Source organism: Meriones unguiculatus, chromosome 17 (assembly GCF_030254825.1).
Source record: "Meriones unguiculatus strain TT.TT164.6M chromosome 17, Bangor_MerUng_6.1, whole genome shotgun sequence".
Taxonomy (NCBI): domain Eukaryota; kingdom Metazoa; phylum Chordata; class Mammalia; order Rodentia; family Muridae; genus Meriones; species Meriones unguiculatus.
In genome coordinates this window covers 15,535,636-15,558,492 of record NC_083364.1, presented here as the reverse complement: position 1 = coordinate 15,558,492, position 22,857 = coordinate 15,535,636, and the positions used below count along the sequence as shown (strand labels likewise).

The 22,857-nt window shown below is 49.3% G+C and overlaps 2 protein-coding genes and 1 pseudogene across 6 annotated transcripts in view; all 3 read right to left on the bottom strand.

Moving 5' to 3' along the window:
• Positions 1–4,245: 4,245 nt before the first annotated feature.
• LOC110548903 (small ribosomal subunit protein eS12-like) lies at positions 4,246–6,784 on the bottom strand (annotated as a pseudogene).
• Positions 4,246–12,458, bottom strand: Ephx3 (epoxide hydrolase 3). The gene is made up of 7 exons (XM_060371067.1): positions 11,635–12,458; positions 11,392–11,477; positions 10,901–11,054; positions 10,621–10,753; positions 7,931–8,034; positions 7,704–7,840; positions 4,246–7,610 (listed from the first exon to the last, which is right to left on the bottom strand). Exons 1-7 carry the CDS (start codon positions 12,043–12,045, stop codon positions 7,385–7,387), a joined length of 1,251 nt encoding a protein of 416 aa, XP_060227050.1. The 5' UTR covers positions 12,046–12,458; the 3' UTR covers positions 4,246–7,384.
• A 5,384-nt stretch (positions 12,459–17,842) lies between these two features.
• The window catches only part of Brd4 (bromodomain containing 4), a 71,703-nt gene continuing 66,688 nt past the window's right edge, over positions 17,843–22,857 (bottom strand). For 4 of the 5 annotated variants that reach the window (XM_021637570.2, XM_021637568.2, XM_060371065.1 and 1 more), the window contains 5 exons: positions 20,617–20,991; positions 20,370–20,500; positions 20,047–20,252; positions 19,721–19,964; positions 17,843–19,442 (listed from right to left, as the gene is read on the bottom strand). In XM_021637570.2, coding sequence (XP_021493245.2) covers positions 19,374–19,442; positions 19,721–19,964; positions 20,047–20,252; positions 20,370–20,500; positions 20,617–20,991 — 1,025 coding nt within the window. In that variant the 3' untranslated portion in view covers positions 17,843–19,373. The remainder of the gene's footprint in view (positions 19,443–19,720; positions 19,965–20,046; positions 20,253–20,369; positions 20,501–20,616; positions 20,992–22,857) is intronic. The other variant, XM_060371066.1, reaches the window with a different exon arrangement.

Genomic DNA, 22,857 nt, shown 5'->3' with positions numbered 1-22,857 from the left:
AAAGAGCCTGAAGAGGGTGTCAGATTCTCTGGAGTTAGAGGCAGTTTGTGAGGTCCCTGATATGGGTGCTGGGAATCAAATTTAGATCCTCTGAAAGAGCAATGCATGCTCTTAGGCACTGAGCTATCTCTCTAACCTCTAAAGGATACAACTCTTAAAAACCTGCACATACAAAGCATGCGTAAACTGTCACAGCTGCACATAAACTCAGGCACACATATAAATACAATAAATGTGTATTCTTTAACAAGCCTTGAGGATCGGGGCATGGTAGAGGTGCTTGCGGTCCCTGAGTTTGGGAAGTTGAGGCTGTGTGTTTAAGGCCAGCCTAAGCTACACAGAAAATTCAAGAAATGTCTAAGCTAGCTACATAGAGAGACCTTGTCTTGATAAACAAGATAAATAAATAAAAATGAAAAAGACAAAGTCAGAAGTGAGGGACTGGCAAGAGGATGGCTCAGCAGGGGAAGATGCTCCCTGTATAAGCCTGACTGCACGGGTACGAAGCTGGAAGAGAATCCAGTTCACAAAGCTTTCCTCTGACCTTTCTATTCATGCCACGGCACATGCATGCACACTCATCTCACACACACACACATAATGAAAATAAAATAAACAGGAAAAGGCACTAGGATTAATTGTTCCTTCTTCCTTAGCCACAGGCTCAATCTCCGTTTTCCAGCCAATGCTCATCTCCCCCCTGCCCACCCTGCTCTATCTCCTTCTATCCTATCTCTGCTCTTCCTTTGTCTCCTATGCTTTCCAAAGGGTTGGACAAATGGAATCGCTGACAGAGAACAGACGATCACTTCGGAAGAGAGAAAGACACTAGCTTTTAGGTCCTTCCCTGCGGCCTTCCTTCAGCTGCCCTAACCGACCAAAGATCCTGTGTACATGACTCTGTCTCTGCTGACATCCTTTCTTTCCTATGGGCAGTCAGAGGCTTCTGAGGTTTCCCTCCATCCTCTGCCCATCCACTAGCTTCAGAAAGGTCCCTAGACCTCTGGCCTCACCCTGCTTACCCTCCCTCAGGGTATCCAGCTCTGCCTAGCCTTCCAGTTTTCGTCCTTCTCCATGTTGAGGGACGTTTAGCTCTCTGAGCTCTACAGGAATCTGCATCCTTGGTCCTCACCCTCTGTTGCTCAACATCTTTTGAAACCACAGGCTACACCAGGCTTCTTTTGATATCAAGCCCCATTTTCATTGCTGGGGAAGAGAAATGTGCACACAGCCCAGTTGGCTTCTTTTTCTCTTCATAGATACTGGGGCCCTCTTTGCTATGGAGATGGAGGGATGTCCCAGGTTCACTGTTCCACCCCTCACCCATCTCCCAGCACATGCTAAGGCTGTCTCTGCCCTTTAACCTGTAAGATGTTTCCAAGTCCGGACCTCTTAATTTGTGCACACCTCTGATCTTCATCTGGACCTTCCTACACGTGTCTCCCTTTGCCTAGACTTCACCGGTCTATCAGTCCAGCCTGCCTAACCCTCTCTCAGACTCCGCCCCCACCACATTTGACCCCCCCCCCCTTACTCACCCCGAAATGACATTCCTCTTACGGATTTGTCCTGGCTCCTCCCTTGCTGGTATTCTGAAGCCCTTTACAACCCCGAGTCCTAGCCCACACTGTCCTCCAGTCAGTCTCAAGGGAATGATTAATCAGCGTGGGTGACAAGGCGCCTAGGGTGGAACACATTTTCCCCCCAAGGTTCAAGACTGTGACTGCCTCTTCCAGGCAGCCTCCCTTCTCTTCCTCCTGTCAGGTCACTGCCCTGTCCAACTACTTATTCAGCTGGGGCCTGCCCACATTCTTGCTTGTCTCTGTCCCTGTTCAATTTTGTGTCTCCTCCATCCTTCCTCCGGAGCAGGGCTCAGGGTGTTTGACTCCTGTGGCATGAAGTGATGAATGAACGGACGGACGAACGAATGAATGAGTGAATGATGAATGAATGAAGGAAAGTAGGCTAGAGGAGCCCAGGCCTCCACTCCTGTCCCAAGTGATGCGTTCTCTAGGTTCCCCTGTCAGAAGAAATTCACTCCGAAATTGATTGGCTCGGGCTAGGCCGACCTTGGCCAGAGGACTCTGCACAAACTGAATCCGATCCCTCCTTCAGAAGACACCTTCCTCTGCCTCCTCCCTCTCCCTTGTTCCACCCTCCTCGCGCTGTGGGGGCGGGAGTGGGGGTGCAGACTGAAGGCAGAGCTGGTTACCCTGGCAACCGTCCCAGCAACTGTCCAAGGCCTGCGGTCAGCCTTTGCCTGGGCCTCTTTAGTCACCCAGACAACCGCTATCTCGTTCTGGTCAACCATCAACCCGTTTCCCGTCACCCTAGCAACCATCGGTGGACCCACCATCCTGGTCTCGGCCCTCATTCGGCCTACAGATTTTCTTGCCCAAGCCCTCCGCTCTAAGATCTGACGCCCTCTCCTTCTGACCCACAGGGAGGAGGGCCTTGGTCCTGCCCTATAGTGCGTGTAGGCCAGGCCCTAGGGGTCCTCAGTCCCCGCTCCCCACCCCCCTACAGTCTGAGAAAGTCCTTTCCTGTCTCCCCGCGCGCATTCTTGCATAAACTGTCCAGCAGCCACAGGCAGCTCTTCAAAATGCAAGCCATGTCCCTCCTCTGTTAAAAAACATCTCTCCGGCTCCCTTTGACAGTCGGCTTGCAGCCCCTGACGGTCTGGGAGCAGTGACTGACTTCCCCATCACGCCAATGCCTGGAGCTTATTCCCTTCCTAGCGGCTGTTTTCTAATCCTGGGAAAAGTGCAGCCCTGCCTTCCCCAGGGAGGACTGTATCCTCCTGGGAAGCCTTATCTGAGTTCTGCCACTCACTGGCAGAGCCTTCCATTCCGCCCCCTCTGTGAACTCCAGAATGCCAAGATGGCCCCCTGACTCACATTCTGTCCCCAGAACCTACAACAGCAGCTGACAGCTGAGGAAAAAGCATGTCTCTTTAGGAACCAGAGAGGACAGAGGGCGATGGCCAGCCCGGAGGGCTCTGGCAGGCTCATTTCCAGAACAGAAGGCATTTTTCAGCCCTGGCGCTGCAGGTGACTCTGTTGTTCACAGGGAAGGAGCAGGAATCAAAGCGATGAGCGGCTCATCTGGCAAAGTGCTGGCTGCCGTGCTAATGTTGATTGCTGGGACCCGCACAGTGGAAGGGGAGAATGAACTTTCTCAAGCTGGCTCTGACTTCCGCAGCAAGCATGGTAGCACTACAGCACACACACATCAATCAACAATGAATGTAATTTCTTAGAGAAGAGGCAGGCGAGAGTGTTCCGTGGCAGAGGTCCGTGTCTGAGTTCGGGTCCTAGGACCACAATGGTAGAGAAAGAACCCACAGGATGTCCTGTGACATCCATGTGTACAATCCCCCCACACACACATACACAAAGGCACAGGAACTAAATAAATGAAATGTAATTTTACAAGGGAGAGAGGAGCAGTGAGATGGCTCAGTGGGGAAAGGTGAGTTCAATCCCCAGAAACCACAGAGTGAATAAAAAAATAAAAATGCAAAATAAGCCAGGCAGTGGTGGCATGAGCCTTTAGTCCCAGCACCCAAGAGGCAGAGGCAGGAAGATCTCTGAGTTCCAGGACAGCCAGGGCTATATCAATATCAATATCTATCCATCTATCTATCTATCTATCTATCTATCCATCCATCCATCCATCCATCCATCCATCTATCTATCTATCTATCTATCTATCTATCTACAACAGCTGGGTGAGATGTTGCACACTTGTAATCCCAGCACTCAGGGAGGCAGAGGCAGGAGGAGATCTGTGAGTTCGAGGGCAGCCTAGTCTACAAAGTGAGTCCAGGACATCCAGAGCTACACAGAGAAACCCTGTCTTGAAAAACCAAACCAAACCAACCAACCAACCAAACAAACAAACAAACAAAAACCCAGGAAAGAATGCCAAGTTGACGGTAGGATGTACCTATAAACACAGCACATAGGAACGCTTGTTGCTCTCGCAGGAGACCTAACATCCCAGCAACCTGATGTCCTTTTCTGGGCTCCGTGGGCACCAGGCGTGCATGCGTACAGGCAAAGACTCATGCACATTAAAAATAATAGTTGGGCATGGTGGCCCATTTCTTTAATTCCAGCACTGAGAGGCAGTGACCAGTGGATCTCTGTGAGTTTGAAGCCAGGGTCACGTACAGTGAGATTCTGTTTCAAAATAAATAAATAAATATTAAAAACAACACCACCACACTAAATAGCCACTAAATGGCCTTTAAAAAATATTTTATTTATTTTATGCGCATTGGTGTTTTGCCTTGCATGTATGTCCATGTGAGGGTATCATGTTTCCTCAAACTGGAGTTGCAGACAGTTATGAGCCACTGGGAATTGAACCCAGGTCCTCCAGAAGAGCTGCCAGTGCTCTTAAGCACTGAACTGTCACTCCAGCACACTCCAGTGCGTGCTTTTAATTTCTGGTACTAGTGAGCCAGAGGCAACCGAATCTCTGTGAGTTCCAGGTCAGCCTGGTCTACATAGCAACTTCAGGCTATATAGTAAGATCCTGTTCTCAAAATAAATGAATATATCAGTTAGTTAATTGCAAAAGACTAGGCAATAAAATTAGTATGATTACTGTGATCGGTCTGGAGCTGCTGGTCCACCTCACACTTGTTTTGTAATTGTTCTATCTTCCTGAGACTGGGTTTTGCTCTGTAGCCGAAGCTGGTTTCATGATCACTGCATAGCTCAAGCTGGCCTTGAACCTGTGATCATTTTGCCATAGTCTCCACTGTGCTGGGCTTACAAGCATGCACCACCTGCCATGCCCACCTTTCACTCTTCATTTTTAACCCCATCATTTAGAAGCCGGGTCATCATGCCCTTAGACATTCAGCAGAGGTTTGGCTAAGCCAGAAATGGTAGCACACACCTTTAACTCCAGCATTCAGGAAGCTTTGGCAAGAGGATTTCCAGTTCAACACCAGCCTGGGCTACTAAGAAAAAAAAAATGGCTAATTTCGAGCAGAAGATTTTAAAAACTGGAAGCTAGACACCTCAGATCCCAGATGGTGCCCACTTATTCATGTGTCTGTGTATTTGTGTGTGTGTGTACAATGTGTTTCTGTGCTTGCATGCACAAGGGTTATGACGCGCATGTGGAGGTCAGGTGACAAACTGTGGGAGCCAGCTCTGACCTTCCTTCTGTCGTGTGTGCCTCAGGGATGGAGGTCGTCAGGCTTAGTGGTCACAGGCTGAGACGTCTGGCCTGCTCCCAGATGCCAGCTCAAGGAGCTGGCCCTTTCTGGGGCTGAGTCCAGCATGCCTGGCTTTCTAACAGAATCCACGGTTATTTTCCTGGGGATCTGAGGCAGGTTGACAAGAGAAAATTTAACCTGACTTGAATTTGGGCGTGATGGGGAGGGGGATCATTGGAAGCTGCCTTGAGTTTGGCTTCAGAGGAGGGGACTCATTCACCTGGTTGTCCTAGGAGGGTCCTTACTTTGTGAGGTGATTAGGAGCCAGCAAGGAAGTGGCTTACTTTTTTTTTATTTTATTTGTTTGTTTTTAAGAAAATGAGCCCAAACTGACTTATTATTTTTTGTACTCTTCAACAACATCCTTAGCCTCAGATTCTTTGCCATAGTCCTTAGCTATTACACAACTGTAATTAACCACTTTACCTGGCTCCCCCTCTTCCTCGATTCTGAGGCCTTCCCATTCCCCTAGTTTCTTGTTCTCATCAATCTCAGGTTGATCTGGTACCCCACACAAAGCACCTCTGCCACCCTGACATACACAGGATCATCGCAATCGGATGAAAGCACGCAGAGATGGCCTTAGCACTTGTCAAAGGCCTTGGCAGCTTCGAGTATGCCGAGCACCAGGCCATCATGGATGAGGTTGATCTTCAGCACTTTTGTAAAGCTGTATCGGTGTCCACGACAATTCCAGCAGCAACGGCTTCCTTGGCTGTGGCAGTGGATTCCGGGCGAGGCCGAATCTTGAGTGCGCCCAACCCTCCATCTCCTCACAACTCCGTGGAGACACAGGAAATGCTGTCGTTGTTGATTTATTAAGACATGGTACTGCTGTGCACCCCAGGGTGGCCTTGAACTCAACAATATTCGCACCTCAGCTTTTCAAGTGTTGAGATTACAGGTGCAGACTGGCGTGCCCAGCAAGCCACCCTTCCTTTTAAAAAGGTTGGTTTACTTATTTAGTATGTGTGTGTGCGCGCACACATACACTCGAACCCAGACTGTCAGGCTTGGTGGCAAGCGCCTTCACCTGCTGAGCCAGATTTCTTAAACCAGAATACCCTCATTGACAGTCTGGTACGGCTTCCTGCACGTATGTGATTTAGCAGTTAATACACAGCTATTGCAACCAAGGCACTATATTTAAAAAAAAAAAAAAATATATATATATATATATATATATATATTTCTTGATTTTGTTTTGTTTCATTTTGTTTTATCAAGATAGGGTCTCTTTGTGTAGTTTTGGCTACCTGGGACCTACTCTGTAGACCAGGCTGGCCTCAATCTCACAGAGATCCTCCTGCCTCCGCCTCCCAAGCACTAAGATTAAAGGAGTTTGCCACCTGACCAGTAAGAAATAAATATTTTTGCTGGATGGTGGTGGTGCATGCCTTCAATCCTAGCACTTGGGAGGCAGAGGCAGGAGGATCTCTGTGAGTTCAAGAGATCTCTACACAGAGAGACCCTGACTCGAAAAACGAAACAGAATTTTTTATTTGTAGGAGTGCTTTGCTTGCATGTACGTCTGTACACAGTGCCCATGCCAGTCTCCCAGAAGAGGGTGTCAGATCCACAGACATGGATTTATCGATGGCTGTGAAACTCCATGTGGGTGCTGACAATTAAACTCATATCCTCTACAAGAGCAACAAGTGGCCTTACCCACTAAGCCATCCTCCCTGCTCCAGAGACACTGTAATTTAACAATTTAATGTTAACACTGTAGTTAACATTTAAATTGCGATGTTGCCATAGTTTAGAAATACACTGGATGCAATATCATGGAAGACTTAAGCTGCAGCCTGAGGGTGGAAAGCAAGACAGAGAGGTTAGAATTTATGGTTTTGTGCAGCCACGGGGGCGGCAGGGAGGCTCAGGTAAGGAGAGGTGAGATAGTCCTGGCATCTCTCTCCTCAAAGGAGACACACACCTGGCTGCCAGAGTCAAAGTGATTGCTCATACATGAGAATGCTCGTGCTATGTGTGAGGCCAGATACCCACAGAGGCTTCTGTGCCGCTCGGGAGTCACTGGCTGTGGGTGAGCTGGGAGTCCACCCCGTATGCGCACACCGAATGGACTCCCGGCACACAAGGACAGGTATGTGCATGTCATGTTCCTGCTGAGCTGGCAAACAGGGGCCACTAGCCCAGCAGGTCTTGCAAGAAGGCCCACATGTACCGGTGCATCTCCTGAGGATGGCTCTGTGGGATCCAGTGGCCACTGCCTGGCAGGATGTGGCTCTCCAGCCGGCCCGGCACAAAGCGCCTGTGGATGGCTTCCACCAGCCCCTGCTGCAAGGTGTGGTCCTTCTCCCCCCACAGCAGCAGTGTGGGTGTGGATAGTTCCTGGGGCTCCAGGGGGAAGTTCCTGTGGCGGAGACAGACAAGGAGACAGAAGAATGGCTACTCTCCTGTTCATTGCCTGGCACTCTTTGAGCCTCTCTCCCGGGTATAGCCTTACCTGAACAGGTTCCTGTAGAAGTTGATGGGCCCAGTGAGTCCTCCGGGTTGTGAGAAGTGATAGAGGAAAGCTTCAAGTTCACACGGGGTCAGGCGCGGGATGCCGTTCTTGCGGTCGGTGTACGTGGTTTTTAGCAACTGGGCATATACAATAGCGTGCCGGTTTAGTGTCCAGCCTGCCCGTCCCCAGTCTCTAACCCCCATTTCTAGACCTTCCCCTCACTGCACCTGGAAGTCGGACAGAGACAGCAGCGTCTCTGGCAGCCGGGGAAGCTGGAACAGGAACATGTAGTTTGATCGGAATAGCTGGCCGATGTGGCGGACTGAGTATTCTGGGAAGAGGGTAAAGGATGTGAGGTCTGGGCTTGGGGTGGCCCTCTATTCCCACATCCCTACTCACCGGCTCCTGTGAAGACAATGACCCTCTCCTGCTGGGTGCTGCCCTGCCATGTGTGTTTGGATCTACGGAACAGGTAAAGCTGAGGAGATGGCTCAGTGTGTGAAGTGCTTGCTGCTCTTCCAGAAAACCTAAGGTTGCTTCCCAGCACCCATGTCCTGTGGCACATGGCCGGCAACTCTAGCTCCATGGGATGTGGTGCTCTCTTCTAGCTTCCATGGTGTGTGTGTGTATGCATGGATGCACACGAGCTCACACACCACAGATACATACATATAATCAGAGAACAAAAAAATAACTCTTACTGGGTAGCGGTGGTGCACGCCTTTAATCCCAGCATTCAGAAGGTAGAGGCAGGGGGATCTCTGAGTTTGAGGCCAGCCTGGTCTACAAACATGTTCCAAGACAGCTGGGGCTGCACAGACAAACTCCATCTCAAAAAAATCAGAACAAAAACAAATAGGGGTACCTCCCTCTGCAGCTCCTGGGTTCCCCCAGAGACACCAGCAGGCCTCTTGCTTAGGCCTGGACACATCCTCCAAGCTTCAGCTAATAAACATTTACTGACAGCCTACTGTGTACCAGGCCCATGCAGAAAGGCGTAGGAGACAGATAGTAAAGGCAGTAAAGATTACAGTGCTATTTAGGTGACGTATGAGGTGTGGTTCAGTGATAGAGAATGTGATTAGCAATCTTGAGGCTCTAGATTCTACTACCTCCCCTCCACCCCTATACAAACAAACCAGTAAGTAAAGGACAAGTGACAAAAGATATTAGGTGGACAGAGAGGGCCTCTGAGTCTATTATAGTGTGTCTTATTCATTGTTTGCATCTTTGCTGTCAATGTTGGGTGTAGAGGCATGTGTGCCTTTGATTGGGTGTAGAGGCATGTGTGCCTTTGATTCCAGCATTCAGGAGGCAGCGGCAGATGTATCTTTATGAGTCTGAGGCCAGCCTGGTATATAGCAAACTCCAAGCCAGTTAAGGCTACATGGTGAGATTCTTGTCACAAGAGAGAGAGAGAGAGAGAGGGAGAGGGAGGGAGGGGAAGAGAGAGCAGAAAAGAAAAAGCAGACATCATTTCCTTTGCCTCAGTTTCCCTCAGCTGGAACATGAAGCTAACAGCAGTTTCACAAGCCCAAGAGCCCTGAATAGTGGCTTGTATGCAAGTTTATGATAGGAAACCGGAAGGCAGAGGTTGACCATCCTGTCCAAAAATTTTAAATGCTCCAAAACCTGAATGGCTTTAATTTTTAGAGACAGGGTCTGACTATGTTGCCCTGGCTAACTTAGAACTCACTCTGTAGACCAGGCTAGTCTCAAACTCAGAGAAATCTACCTGCCTCTTGCCTCCCAAATGCTAGGATTAAAAGTATATGCCAAAAAAAAAAAAAAAGTGTGTGCCATCATACCTTGATGAAACTTTTGAGTGTTATTACAGTGCTACAAGTGAAAAATTCCACAGTTTACCTCTGATGGTTCATTGTACAGTCGTGTGTGTGTGTGTGTGTGTGTGTGTGTGTGTGTGTGATGTTTATTTCAGACAGGATCTTGCACTCTTAGCTGGCTTCTAAGTCATGATCCTCTTGCCTCAGCTTCCCACGAACTGATTTTTTTTAGACTTAGTTATGCTTTAGTTTGGTTCAGTTTTGTTTTGTTTTGTTTTGTTTAGACAGGGTCTCACTCTGTAGACCAGGCTGGCCTCAAACTCATAGAGATCCCCCTGTCTCTGTCTCCTGCATGCTGGGATTAAAGGAATATACCACGATGCCTGGCTTCTTTTTAGACTTAATTCTTTTTATTAACTTGTATTATTGACTACCTATATGTATTTATGCCTCGTATGTGCTAGTATTCACAGAGGCCAGATGAGGACACTCAGGTCCTTTGGGACTGGAGTTCCAGGTGAATGTGAGCTACCATGTGGGCACTGGGAGTTGAGCTTGGGCTCTTTGACTAGCAAGTGCTCTCTACTGCTGAGCCACCTCTACTGTCCCTGCCCCTCAAGTGTTGACATCAACAGCTGTATGCTGTTATAGCCAACTCCACAAACTTTCCTCCAGACACAAAATCACTAAAATTATTGCACTAATTTTTTTTCAGTCTATATGTAGAAAGCATATAGGAAGCATAAATTAGTTCTATGCTTAGATGCAGGCTTTGGCAACAAGACATCTATCAGATTATGTGTGTAAAGAGTCCAAAATAAAAGAAAATACAAAATCAGAAGTGCTCCTGACCTGTGCCTTCCCCCTTCTTCCTCTCTTTCTCACTCCCTCTCTCCTTCTCTCTTTTTCAGTGCTTGAGATCACACCCAGACCCTCTACTATGCTAAACAAATGTTCAACCACATAGCTATACCCTAGCCCTAGTCTGAAGCATTTCGTTATACTCTCCTCCAACCTGAAAGTGCTCCAAAAAAAGTAGGTTATTGGTAAGTGTACTCTTCATTTATCTCTGTCCCTGCCACACTGAACAGTCACAGATGAACACGATGGCATTTAGGCAAATCCCAACACACCTTGGAACACTGACATGGGAGGTCCGTTGACCACAACCATCCGCTCTACTAAGGACGGGAAGTAGATGGAGAAATCCCAGGCAAGGGCAGCCCCCCAGTCGTGGCTCACGAGGATGCACTTGGAGTACCCTAGGTGGAAGGCAGGGACAGACACAACGGTTTAAGATGCCATAGTTATGAGGCAGAAGTGTAGGAGTGGGTCCTGAAGGGAGCAAAGCTGCCGTGAGTACACACAGGATGGGAGAGCCCTCTCCTGGGCTGGGCAGTGGCTCGTACCTAGGCCTAGGATGATATCCTTGATATCAGCCAACAGCAGGCCAACCGTGTAACAGTCCACATCCTTTGGAGAGTCAGAGGGGCCGTAACCACGCAAGTCTACGGCCACTACATGGAAATGGCTCTGGAACTCCCGCAGCTGGTAGCGCCAGGAGAACCTGTCGGGCAAGGGAGTTGGGAATTGAGTCAGCTTTTTTGGGTGCACCTCTTTGGGCCACCCCACCTTTCTTCTGTGGACTTCTTAGAAAGGAAGTAGTGGAACCCCAGGCAGAGAGGCCGGAGGCCACCTCATCTTCAATAAACCCCATCTCTTCACAGGGAATAACCAGCTCTCGGGGTCAATATCTCTGCCCTTTGCACACCATCTGGGCTTTCTATGCTCTGTACCCCCGGGACTACTCAACCCTGTCTGTTCCTGTCTCCTAAGTACCTCATAGTCAGAACTCTACCTTTCCGTAGTCCGGGGAGCTCCAGGACCCCGGGACCCAGACATACCAGTTCTCTGGGAAGCCATGCAGAAATAGCATGAGGGGCCCGTTGCCACGACCGGCGGAGACGTAGTGCAGACGCAGGCCGGAACTCTGCGGGAAGACTCAGTCTAAGTAGGAGCTGAGCGGTGAGGGGGAAGGGAGCTTCCTCGCCAGACTCGAGCCCCCAAGGACGGCTCGGCTCGGCTTTCCCATCTCCTCTCCTCAGCCCGCACCCACCCCGCGGAAGCCGCCTCGGAGGGGAACTCACCCTGAGGGTCAGAAAGCAGTGCTCGCCCAGCGTGGGGTCGCGCAGGCACGCGGGAGCCGCCCGCCGCGGGCGGCCGCGGCAGCCCCGACGGGGGCGGCAGAGCACGCTGGTGAGCGCGACGCAGCCGTAGACGAGCGCCGCGGCGACGGCGGCCAAGTACACCAGGCTCAGCACCAGGGCGCGCAGCAGCTTCAGCGAGAGGCGCGAGGGCGCGAGCAGCGCGGTCACCACAAACTCGGGCATCTCCTCCCGCTCGGGCGCGGCCACGCAGCCGCGGTCCGGGGACTGCGCCGAGGGCGCCGGCGCCCGCTGCCCGCCGCCTTTGCTTTGGGGTCCCACCGTGCTGTCGGGGTCCGCGGGATCCGCTGAGGAAACAGGTGAGCGGCTCGGGCAGAGACAAGCACCGCACATGACTCACTCTAAAGTGCCAGGTGAACTACCTGGGCGGAATGCGACACCTAAGGATGAGGGGGGTGGAGCCTACGAGGACCTGTTTTCTGGGGTTGGGGGAGGAACTTCGGGGGAGAGAGGGACCGTAGGGAGGAGTTTAAGACAGGGACAGGGAATTAAAATGGTTCCTGTAGCCGACCGCGGTGTTTGGGGCCTCGGGACAGCTCAGCAGGTAAGGGCAGTTGGCATCACGCCTGGCCACTGAAGTTTGATTCCAGGGAGCCACACAGTGGAAGGAGAGTGGTCCTCTGTTCCCACGCACAGGGCAGCATGCGCACCCCCTCGGTGCTTTCATCTTAGCGCTCAGGAAGCAGTGCAGATGGGTCTCTGAGTTCGAGGCCAGCTGATGTATACATCGAGTTCCAGCCCAGCCAGGCCTACCTACGAAAGTTAAGAAGTAACAAATGGCAAGGCTCTTAGGAAGAGTTGAAGCCTGGAGGAACACAGGGAGGCCCCCTGTGAGATGGGTGGAGCTTTAGGCGAAGGCACGTGGCATAGTCAAGGTAGGTGGGCCCAATTTAGCCCAGATACCAGGGGCGTGGTTTGTGAAGGTGGAAGGGATTTAGGCGGAGCCTGGGTTTGGATGCGGAAGACTGAGGCTGGGCTTGTGGGCTTGAGTAGAAACCAGACCCAAGAAATGGAGTTTGTTCTGGAGCTGGAGAGGGCCCGGAAAGTAAAATGAGAGTGGAACAAACCCGGAAGTGGAAGGACAGGAAACGTTATACAGCTGGGAGTAGTAGGCAGTAGGTGTATGTCTCACTCTGTGCTTCCCAAACTTGGCCTCGACCATCCCCTGTCCAGAACGTGATCCATCATCTCTTTTACCCAGTCCTGGTTCCAACCCTGTTGTGTCCTCTCCTCTAATTGGCTTAGAAGGTCCATCAGCCAAAGCCTGTGATTGGTCAGGCCACTAATTTCTAGGTGACAGGTGGGGCCTACGTTCCAAATTGCCAGTGTTGAGGTCCGGCCTCTATTGGTGGCAGCCCACCCAGGGCAGACCCTGCCTCCTGAAGAACAGGCCCGACTTGGAAACTGTGGCTAGCCTGGGTACACTGCTTCATTGGGGCTCTGCTTGAAAGAGGAGGCACGTATGATGGGGCATCGCGTCTCGAGCCGTGTCTCAGCAAGAAGCCAGCTTCTTTTGCAACCTTTCCCAAGATCCCTGTTTTAGGGACACCCATTATTTAAGACTTATAGCAATCCTGGTAGGTGTAGGTTAGCATTATCATATCCTCGCATTACAGATTATGAACCTGAAATTCGGGGATGAGGTCATTTTGCCTGAAGTCATACATCTGGCTTAACAGCAATCCAGGGTAACACAGAAGCAGCAACTCTGAGGCCACTGACAAGCTTCTTCTGGTGGTTATTTAGGGATCTAGAGAAATGTTAGGTATTTAGACACACTTCTGTAGCTACTTCTATTTTTTCAGTCCCAGTGTCTGCGCCCTGAGCTTTGCACATGCAGGATAAGCATTTCAACAGGGAGCTTCCCCCTCAGCGTTTTTCTGTTTTTGTTGTTTGAGACAGGGTTTCTTTGTGTAGCCCTGACTATCCCGGACTCACTTTGTAGACCAGGCTGACCGGCTTCAACCTTAGCCTTTAAAAAAATTATTGAGTATTACTCAGTAAAAAAAAAAAAGACATTATGAAATTTGCAGGCAAATGAATGGAACTATGAAAAAATAATCCTGAAGTAACTCAGACCAAGAAAAGTAAATACGGTAAGTATTCACTTATATATGGATATTAAATAAATGATAATGTATTTACTTATATGTGGATAGAAAACAGTTAAATAAATGATAAGCAATCTACAATCTGTAAACCCAGAGAGGTTAGGTAAGGAGGGACACCAGACATGGTGGCACACGCCTTCAATCCCAGCACTTGTGAGGCAGAGGCAAGTGGATCTCTGTGAGTTACCCTAGTCCACAAAGTGAGTTCCAGGACAGTCAGGGCTATACACAGAGAAATCCTGTCTCGAAAATAAAAAAAAAAAAAAAAAAAAAAGAGCAAGGACACACAGATCTCCCTGGAAGAGATTTTAGAATAGATTTTACTGGTGGACTGGGGGTGGCTGGAGAAGGGAATTGGGAGGATTGTAAGTGGTGAGGAGGAGAAATAGGGTTAAGAGAATGGTGAAGAGACAGCTGGATTGAGGGGCAGTTGAGGGATGATGAGACCTAGTGCAATGGAAACTTCCTAAAATATATGAAGGACCTCCTAAGGGAGGTCGCCTAATAATGGAGGATACAAAGTCCTACCTGCACATCTCTTGTCACCAAATGAGGCTTCCAGTACCAGAACGAGGTTGAATTTAGTTGTTCAAGGGAGTCCCCTGAAAATCCACAAACAGCCCAGGCCATTGCTAAGACAATGGGTTGCTCTTCACAAACTGTGAGGCCCCATTGCAGAAGATAACACCCACACAACTCCTTGAACTGTGGAGAAGTCAGGCTGGTGGCCATGTAGAGCTCACCTCCCTACATGCTAGTGTCTTTGGTGCACAGAAGTACTCTGCAGGCTACCAAGAGAAACATCAACACCAACCCAGCCACAGAAACTGTTGACCTATAATCTATCCTGCCTGCAAGATATGCTAGAGCCATGGTGGCACAGAACTCATGGGAGTGGCCAATGTCTGATTTGACTTAAGGCCCACTCCACAAGAGAGAACACATAACCAACACTGCTTGGATCACCAACAACCAGAGACTAGGCAGCCCACAGACCTAGGGTAAAACCAAACATAACTGGTCTTTGAAAAAAAAAATCACCAACAACATGACTCTTAAATGATACTCGGCTCTCTTCTTGAATGCCTTATTCAGTCATTGGAGCAGCATTCTCCTGCAGCAGATAGGAACAGCTGCAGAGACCAATTACGTGGAGAGGGAGAGGGGAACACTTGGAACACTCAGCCCTAAATAGAACGTTTCCATAAAATCCTTCATCTCAGAGTTCAGGGAACCCCGAGGAAGAGGAGGTGGAAAGAGTATAAGAGCCTGAAGGAAAGGAAGACAAGACAACAAGGCCCTCTGAATCAGCTAAGCAAAGATCATATGAACTCAAGCTGAAGCAGCTCAGTGCCTATGAGTCTGCACCAGATACTCCGCTTATATAAGTTTCAGCTTAGTTTTTTGTTTTGTTTTCGTGAGACAAAGTTTCTCTGTGCTACCCTGGTTGTCCTGGAGCTTTGTAGATCAGGCTAGCCTTTAACTCAGAAATCCACCTGCTTCTGCCTCCCAACTGCTGGGACTAAAGACATGGTCCACCATGCCTGGTTTTCAGCTTAGTATTTTTATGGGACTCCTGAGTATGTGAACGAATGCGTCTCTGATTCTTGTGCCTGCTCTTGGGACTCTTCTGTTGGGTTGCTTTTTCTAACTCCAATGTGATGGTTTTTATTTATTTTATTTTGTCATGTTCATTACCTTTTAGAAGCCTGTTCTTTTCTAATGAGACAGAAAGGGAATGGCTCCAGAGAGGATGAACTGAGAGGGGAGGGGAAACTATAATCAGGATATACTGTATGAGGAAAGAATCTTTTCAATAAAAGGCAAAAAAAAAAAAAAAAAAAATCAGTCTTTTTTTTTTGTTTTGAGACTGACTCAACTATGTAGCTCAGGATGCCCTCAAACTGGCCTCCCCTTCTGGTTTGATGGGATTAAGCCATGGGCCAACTGTATCTAAAGATTTTAAGACAAGATTTTGCTTGCTAAAGCTGCTCGGGATTCTTGTGTGCTTCGGCCTCCTAGAAGCCACCATGCCGGGCTGAGCGGCTAGTTCTTTGCGACAGGATCCCATGTACCCCCTCTGTAGTGGGTTACCAGGAACTTCTGGCCCTTTCATTTCCCAAGGCTTAGAATTACAGGGATGCATCATCATGTCTGGTCTGGTGATGCTGCTATTGAACCCAGAACCTCATACATGCTAGGCAAGCAATCTACCAGCTGTGACTACTTATATACTCAACATCTTGAAGCATTATCTGTCAAGTCACTCATATCATCACTTACTGGACCTGGTTTCCTCACTTCTCCATTGGTTGCCTCTAACTATAAACATTGCTCATCTCTTACCATCTCTATCAAACAGGATACTGAACAGTGTATTTATTCTGTTCAAGAGCTATAATTAAACCTATGGTGAATGGCCATTCACATTTTGGTAAACAATGCCTTTGAGTAGAATTACACTGCCTTTATTGTACTTCTTAGACCTAAGCACCTCCGTTCATGCATGATTAGTAAGTCTTGCTTTAGGGAGGGTTGGGGGGTCAAGGCTGGCCATCTACTCACAATGCTCCTGCCCCCACCCCTCCCCAGTGTTGGGATTTTCAGTGTAAGCCACGAGTACACCCAGCTAACTTTGGTTTAACATTCCATAACATCAATTATCTGACAATATGGCATTCCCAGGCTCTCTCCTGAGCCTCCAACTTGGCTCTTCGGCTAACAGGGGTCTAATAACTTCCCTTCTCTGAACTCCACTATATAATCTTGTCTCTAACTCCCAACTCACCTCCATTTTCCAAGTCTACACTGAAAAAGACATCAGTAATCACAGGAGGGTAACTTGATATTCAGTACAAATGTTTATTTTTGCAATGAGAACTGCACAAAAAAAAAAAAAAAACCTCTTTAGTATATAAGTGAAAAGTCTACGAATTCCCTTCTACAAATGTCTAAAGTATTTTAATACAAGTCTCAGATTCACTGACATAATTATTGGCCAAGCGACCCATGCATACAGTCCAGTGGGGGCTTGTACACACCTCTTAATTCTTGTATAGGACTAAGATGTCTAGTACTGCAGGAAGGATTTGAAAAAAAAAAAAAAAATCAGAGAAATTAAATAGATCCCAGTTCTAATTACAACCCAGTTAGAGGAACACCCAATAGGAAAAGTGTGGAGGCCATTGAAAACTTGAGCAAGTAACAGATGAAAACAATCTCCCCAGCTCAGAATAGGGAAAATATCTGAACAAGAGAAAAAAAGGAGAGCACACCTCGACGGAACCAAGTGTCACTGTTCCCACACAGTAGTTTATGAAATGGCTTGGGTGAGACAGGCCCTTGAGGACAGGGAGGTGAGTGAACATTGGCTGGGTACCCTAACTATGCCCTACACTGTGAGGTTCGGCCTTTCTGGCTGAGGAGAGATAGTGGTTAACGGTGCTAGGAACATTTCAGTCAATTCTCTGGATACGTGTTGTTTATTTTAGATCATAGAGACAGTTCTTGGGTGCCACCCATTAGCAGGTGGGCACAAGACAGGAGAGCCATCTAGGGGCTTTTTTGGTGGAAATGTGCTAATGTGTGGGCACACAGAGGCTCCATCTGGAGAGAATGTACACTTACCTAAGAGTATCTGGTTAACCCTGAGCTTAAATCAAATTAAGAGTTAGGTAGAGGCAAGCATGGTGAGAAAAGTGGCCCCGACCCTTATGTGGAGAGGGAACCAGGATGGAGGAGAGCCATCAGTTAAGAATCCGGTCTAGACATTGGCCAAGGTTTCACTGGGCCCTATTCACTAGCCAGTGCAGGTATCAACAGGGTGCCTGGTTCCCTGTTACAGCTTGGGGGGGTGGGGAAATGCTAAGCCCAAGCAGCTCCTGCCCAGGAAAGGCAAGAGAAGGGCTATATGGCCATTGTTGGTAAATCTTAATGCAAAGGTGCCTGAGGACCCGAGCCTAGCCTAAGCAAACTAGAATACCTAGTTGGTTCAAAGAAATGTCAGGGAGACACCAGCATTAAAAAAGAGAGATGTGTTTATTCCATGATCAGTACAGACCAAATGCATATTCACCATATGAAAGTCAAACCAGTCAGTGACTCCAGAGTTTGGCCAACACCGAGGCACCAGCACTGTGGCGTAGAGCGGGTTCTCATGGCACATGTAACCTCATCAGGGGCTCCAATTTAAAAACAAAACGAAACAGTAATAATAACAGGAAGGAAGGAGGGCACAGCCCGCTGGTCTGACCAGGTGCTGGGTGGAAGCCTCTACCTCAGTCTGCTGCCCGCAGTGGCTAGAGCCCACCTCGTCCCCGGGCTCTCCCTTTCTCGGTAAAAACAGATTTGACATTAAAAAACAAAGAAGCCAACAAATAGGGGGGAGTGGAAAAAGAAATTACAATTTTCTGGTTTTATAATTAAAAATAAGACTAATAAAATTTGAAACTGAATACAAGCAGGATTTTTTTGTGTGTGTTTTGTGTGTAGGCTTTTTTGTGGATTTTTTTTTGTTTTTGTCTTTTTTTTTGTTTTGTTTTTTGTTTTTTTGTTTTTTTTTTACACCAGTTTGGTGGAGTCACCAACAAACTTCAAACAAAGATATGCCAGCTATGTTCACTATACAGTACAGCCACGGTCACACACTACCCACAGCGCAGTGGGAGCTGCCGCTCAATGAGGGGACCATCACACCATTTGGAGATAAGCAGTGCCACTGTGTCTGAAGAAGAGAGAATTAAAAATAAAATAGAATTCAACAACAACAACAAAAATATATATATATATATAGGAAAACAAAACAAAAAACAAAACAAAATGAGAAACACAGGTGGGAAGGACTGACTTTGGTTGGTGGCCTATACTCCCCAGGTGAGGCCTGTCCATACATGGGAACAGTTACCTCTATCCGAACTGCCATGGACACACACACACTTCCATGGCACTATTCCCTTTTGCACAAGCGAACACTTACAGAGAGCAGCTCTCAATTAAAGGCTTGTGGGGGGAGGGGAGAGGGTCTGTTCAAGGCAAAGTCAGTGCCAGCAAGGGGTGGGCCAGTGCCTTGCCACTCCAGTCCACAAAGGCTTGCCCTAGCCTCTTGGTAGTGGGCAGCAATGGCTGGGGTGTGAAAGATTCCCAACAGGTAGGACGTCACTAACGTCATGTTCTCAGAGAAAGAAAACCAGTCACGGCGGCGGCGGCAACAATGTCCTGGGTATACTGTGTAGACATTTGGCGCAGAGAAGGGCCTCTCCCCGCACGCGGGGACACAGGCCTTGGGTCCAGCCGGCACTTGACTCCTATTGAGGCGTGCTCTGATCAGACGTCCTCTGAGGGGCGGCGTGTGGCAGGACCTCTGTCCGGCTGGCTGTAAGGCAGATGGGCTCTGTGATCCTCAGCTGCCCGTCAGGCCTGCCCCGGGCAGAGCATGCAGGAGAGCCAGGCCCAGAGACATCCTTGGCCACTGCTACTGCCTCCACGGCCGCCCCTAACACTATGGAGAGTCAACATTTTTGCCAGAAAAAGTCAGAAGTCACCTAGGTGCTCTCAAAAAAGATTTTCTTCAAATATTGACAAAAGATCACTCTGGAAATTCATGTCAATTGTAGCTGCCATCTGGAGGAGGAGGAGGAGGAAGAAGTGAGTTTGGGTACTCTGCTCCACCTGTTCCCCATTATTTATTGCTTGTACACAGCTCCCACCTGCTGTTCCCTTACATCCACCCTGGACTTTTTCAAATCCAGGTGTCAGTGCACTCACCAGACCAGCCTGATGTAGAGCAACAGGCCTGGGCTCACTGCCTACCCTTCCCTCCCTAGGTCCTAGGACCTTTACTCCCAGAACCTGCAAGGTGGACTCCTGCCCAAAAGTTCCCACCAGGTCCCCCTACTCACTGCCTCCCTGCGCCTCCGTTCCTGTTCTCGTTTTCGGGCCAACTCCCTCTGCTGGTCCAGCATAGACTGGGGCTGGGAGCTCTGAGCCTGGGGGGCAGAGGCAGCGGCCACAGCAGCCGCCTGCTGCTGCTGCTGCTGTTGCTGCTGCTGCTCCTGCCTCTGCTGCTGCTGCTGCTCCTGGCGCCGTCGTGCCTCCTCATGGGCTCGACGTGCCTGTTCCAGCGCATCCTCATCCTCTCGGCTCCTGGTCAGAGCGGGGCCCCAGGTCAGCCTGGAGCCCAGTATGGCCCTGGGAGCCCCAGTGCCCTGCATGGACCCCAGCCCACCTCATGCGCTCCTGCCTCAGCCGCTCCTTCTCCTTCTCTGCATGCTCAGCCTGAGCCTTCAGGGCCTTTTCCCGTTCCTCTTTCTCCCGAGCAGCACGACGAAAATGCTCGAAGCTATCACTTGAGGACTTGGCTGTAGAGGATGGGGTGGTAGGATGCTTCTGTACCAGGCTGGCCCAGGAGCCCATGTTCTTAATTTTCAGATCCTAAAGAGGCAAAGGTCAAGTGCCAGGTGAGGGCCTGCTGTGAAACATATGGCAGAAGCTTATGCCCACCGAAGTAATCTAAGTACCTCAGAGCACTTAGGCACCTACTGCCCTTACCTTTTTGGGTGCCACTGGTGTTTTTGGCTCCTGTTTCTGTTTGTCCTTGTCAGGGGCCCCTGGTGGGGGTGCATTCTGCTCTGGGGGCCGGATCACAGGCCTCCCTACATCTACAGGCTTCATCTCAGGCCCTAGAATTTATAAACATGTGGGTTTCAGCAGCCTGGAAGACGTGGCTCATGGTATATGTCAACAACAGCATGGGCCTGAGGCCCAAGTCCCAGGTGCAGGCAGGAAGAACACTCACGCTGCGGCAGGTGGACTGGGGCCTTGATGCTCTCTGGATGCTTGGGGGGCTCTGGTCGAAGGGAGGTGCTGAATGGCTCACTGCGGATGATTGGTGAGTGAATCTTTTCCTCCTTTACCACCACCAGGGGCTGAGGCTGGACGACTGAGGGTGGGCGCAGCTCCTGGGACAGCACAGGTACGGCAGCCGGTGAAGCAAGTGGGCATCCCTGGCCTCGGCCCATGACTGGCCCTGGGGGCTGTGGCTCAGCCCTGCCCTTTACCTGCTTCTTAGGCTGCACGTTTTGCTGGGGTGGAGACTGATGGGTCAGGCTCTGGAACTGTGGCATCTGAGGGGAATGTATCATAAGCGGAGAGGGAGCTTCACGAAGGTGACCTAGGAGACCACACAAGAATTGTGTCAGAGGGCTGGTATGTATAGGCTACTAGCCCTGAGCCACCTGTGCCTTGAGAAAACATTAATAAAAGGAAGGCCAGGCTGTACAGAGACTATCTCGTGGCTTGAACAACCTGGAAGAATGGAGACCCACAGTTATCTACTATACCTGGAGAGAACATGACCTTCCTAACTTGAGGGACAGAGTAGCTCCTAGCCCCAACATGTGGAGCCTGTTTAGTCATGCCCCTGAGCTGGATACACAATAGCTTTTCTGCTGTCTGGAGGTGCTAAGTGCCAGAGTCCTAAGTCCTTCTGCACATCAGCATTACCCAGGAAGGGTTTTGTTAAACACACATCCTGAAACATTACATCTCACATGGGGTCTGGATGACAGAGCTGTTTAAAAGCACCCCTAGAAGGCTCTGAAGTTAACCTGGGTTATTCAAGGGACATCAATAAATTCTGAAGACTCAACCTGTAGTCTGGGTGCCTACAGAGGAAATGGGTTGCTCAGGTTCTGGAGTGAAGGTGGGCTGCCTCCAACGCTGTTTCTTAGCTCAGCCTGCTCATCCTACTGAAAACTTGGGACTGACCTCTACTTGGGCAAGCACAACAGGTCCCAGAGCAGAGCCAGTCTACTACCTGCATCTAATTACCAGGTACAAGGAAACTAGGTGGCCACCTAAGCAGCCAGCATAAGTTATAAGAGTTCAAGGAAGTTATATGCTTGCAAGCTAGCAAGCAAACAAACCAGAGCATTCAGTTCTGACACTCAGCTGTACCAATGAGTAAACTGAGCCCCTAGTATAATGAGCCAGAGCCTCTGGCCTAGCGAACTGGAGAAGCGGAGTCTTGTCCATTCCCACAAGCTTACTCTCTACTTAAATCCAGCTAGAAAGGGGTCTTGCCCCCTTATAGCTCAGCTAGCTACAGCGCAAACTAGTCCCCCAGGTTCCACTTCTAAGCCACTATGCTGGCACGTTAACTCTTGTTTTGTTCTGTTTTTCAAAACAGGATTCCCCGTGTAGCCTTGGCTGTCTTAGACTCGATGTGTAGACCGGATGGCTTCGAACTCACAGAGATGTGCCTACCTCTGCCTTCTGAGCGCCAGGATTAATAGCATGCACCACCACACCCAGCTCACAAGAACTCTTACAAGGATACCTCAACAATACACCCTTCCCTCTAATTTGGCAGACCTAAAGACTACAATATCTTATATATGGCAGACCTTTGGCTCTACTATTGTGTCAGTACCAAAGTTCAGTAGGGTGAGTTTGACTTTTCTTTCATTTCAGCTTATCAGGAGTCTCTTGGAAGCTACCACCTTGGTTCTACTTTTCTGTGGTTCACAGGTAAATGTCTGTGACAGTCTGTCATCTCTGTCAGTGCTGTCAAAAGCACCTGATGAGGCTGACCAGAAGACAACAGAAGACTCTTGCCTATGGTTTTGCTGGGTGGCTTTAGAGAACTGGCTTAGTAGTTCAGGCATGTGTTGGGAAATTGGCTGGGTGCCCAACTGAGTCTCTGACAACTTGGTTTTAAGCCCCTGAGCTATCAGTTAGGTTCTAAACCATATGGCCCCTTATGTCCTGAGATTACAGAAGCTTGGGTGGGGCCTGAGGATTCTAAGACAAAGTGAATGGAGATCTAAGATGCACAAAGCTCCAGCCACCTGTTCATCACCTTCTTTCCACAGGGGGAGAACAGCATAGCTGCATGGGTGGCCATGTCCAGCTCTAGTTTCTCCCAACAGACCCAACAGCTGCTCTCAGCTCAGGGCATGCAACAATTCACTTGCCACCTGGCAGCTTGAGTTGAATCTAGAAGCAGACACAGCCCTGTTTTGGTGCTCAGTTTGGA

What these genes read in the sequence shown, in the direction of transcription:
- Ephx3 (XM_060371067.1), bottom strand. Translation starts at nt 12,045, where the DNA reads ATGTGCGGTGCTTGTCTCTGCCCGAGCCGCTCACCTGTTTCCTCAGCG. An exon ending in CATGGCTTCCCAGAGAACTG is followed by an intron (nt 11,055 to 11,391) that starts GTATGTCTGGGT and finishes CTTGCCCGACAG; the next exon opens with GTTCTCCTGGCGCTACCAGC. An exon ending in TCCCATGTCAGTGTTCCAAG is followed by an intron (nt 8,035 to 10,620) that starts GTGTGTTGGGAT and finishes CCCTCTTCCCAG; the next exon opens with AATACTCAGTCCGCCACATC.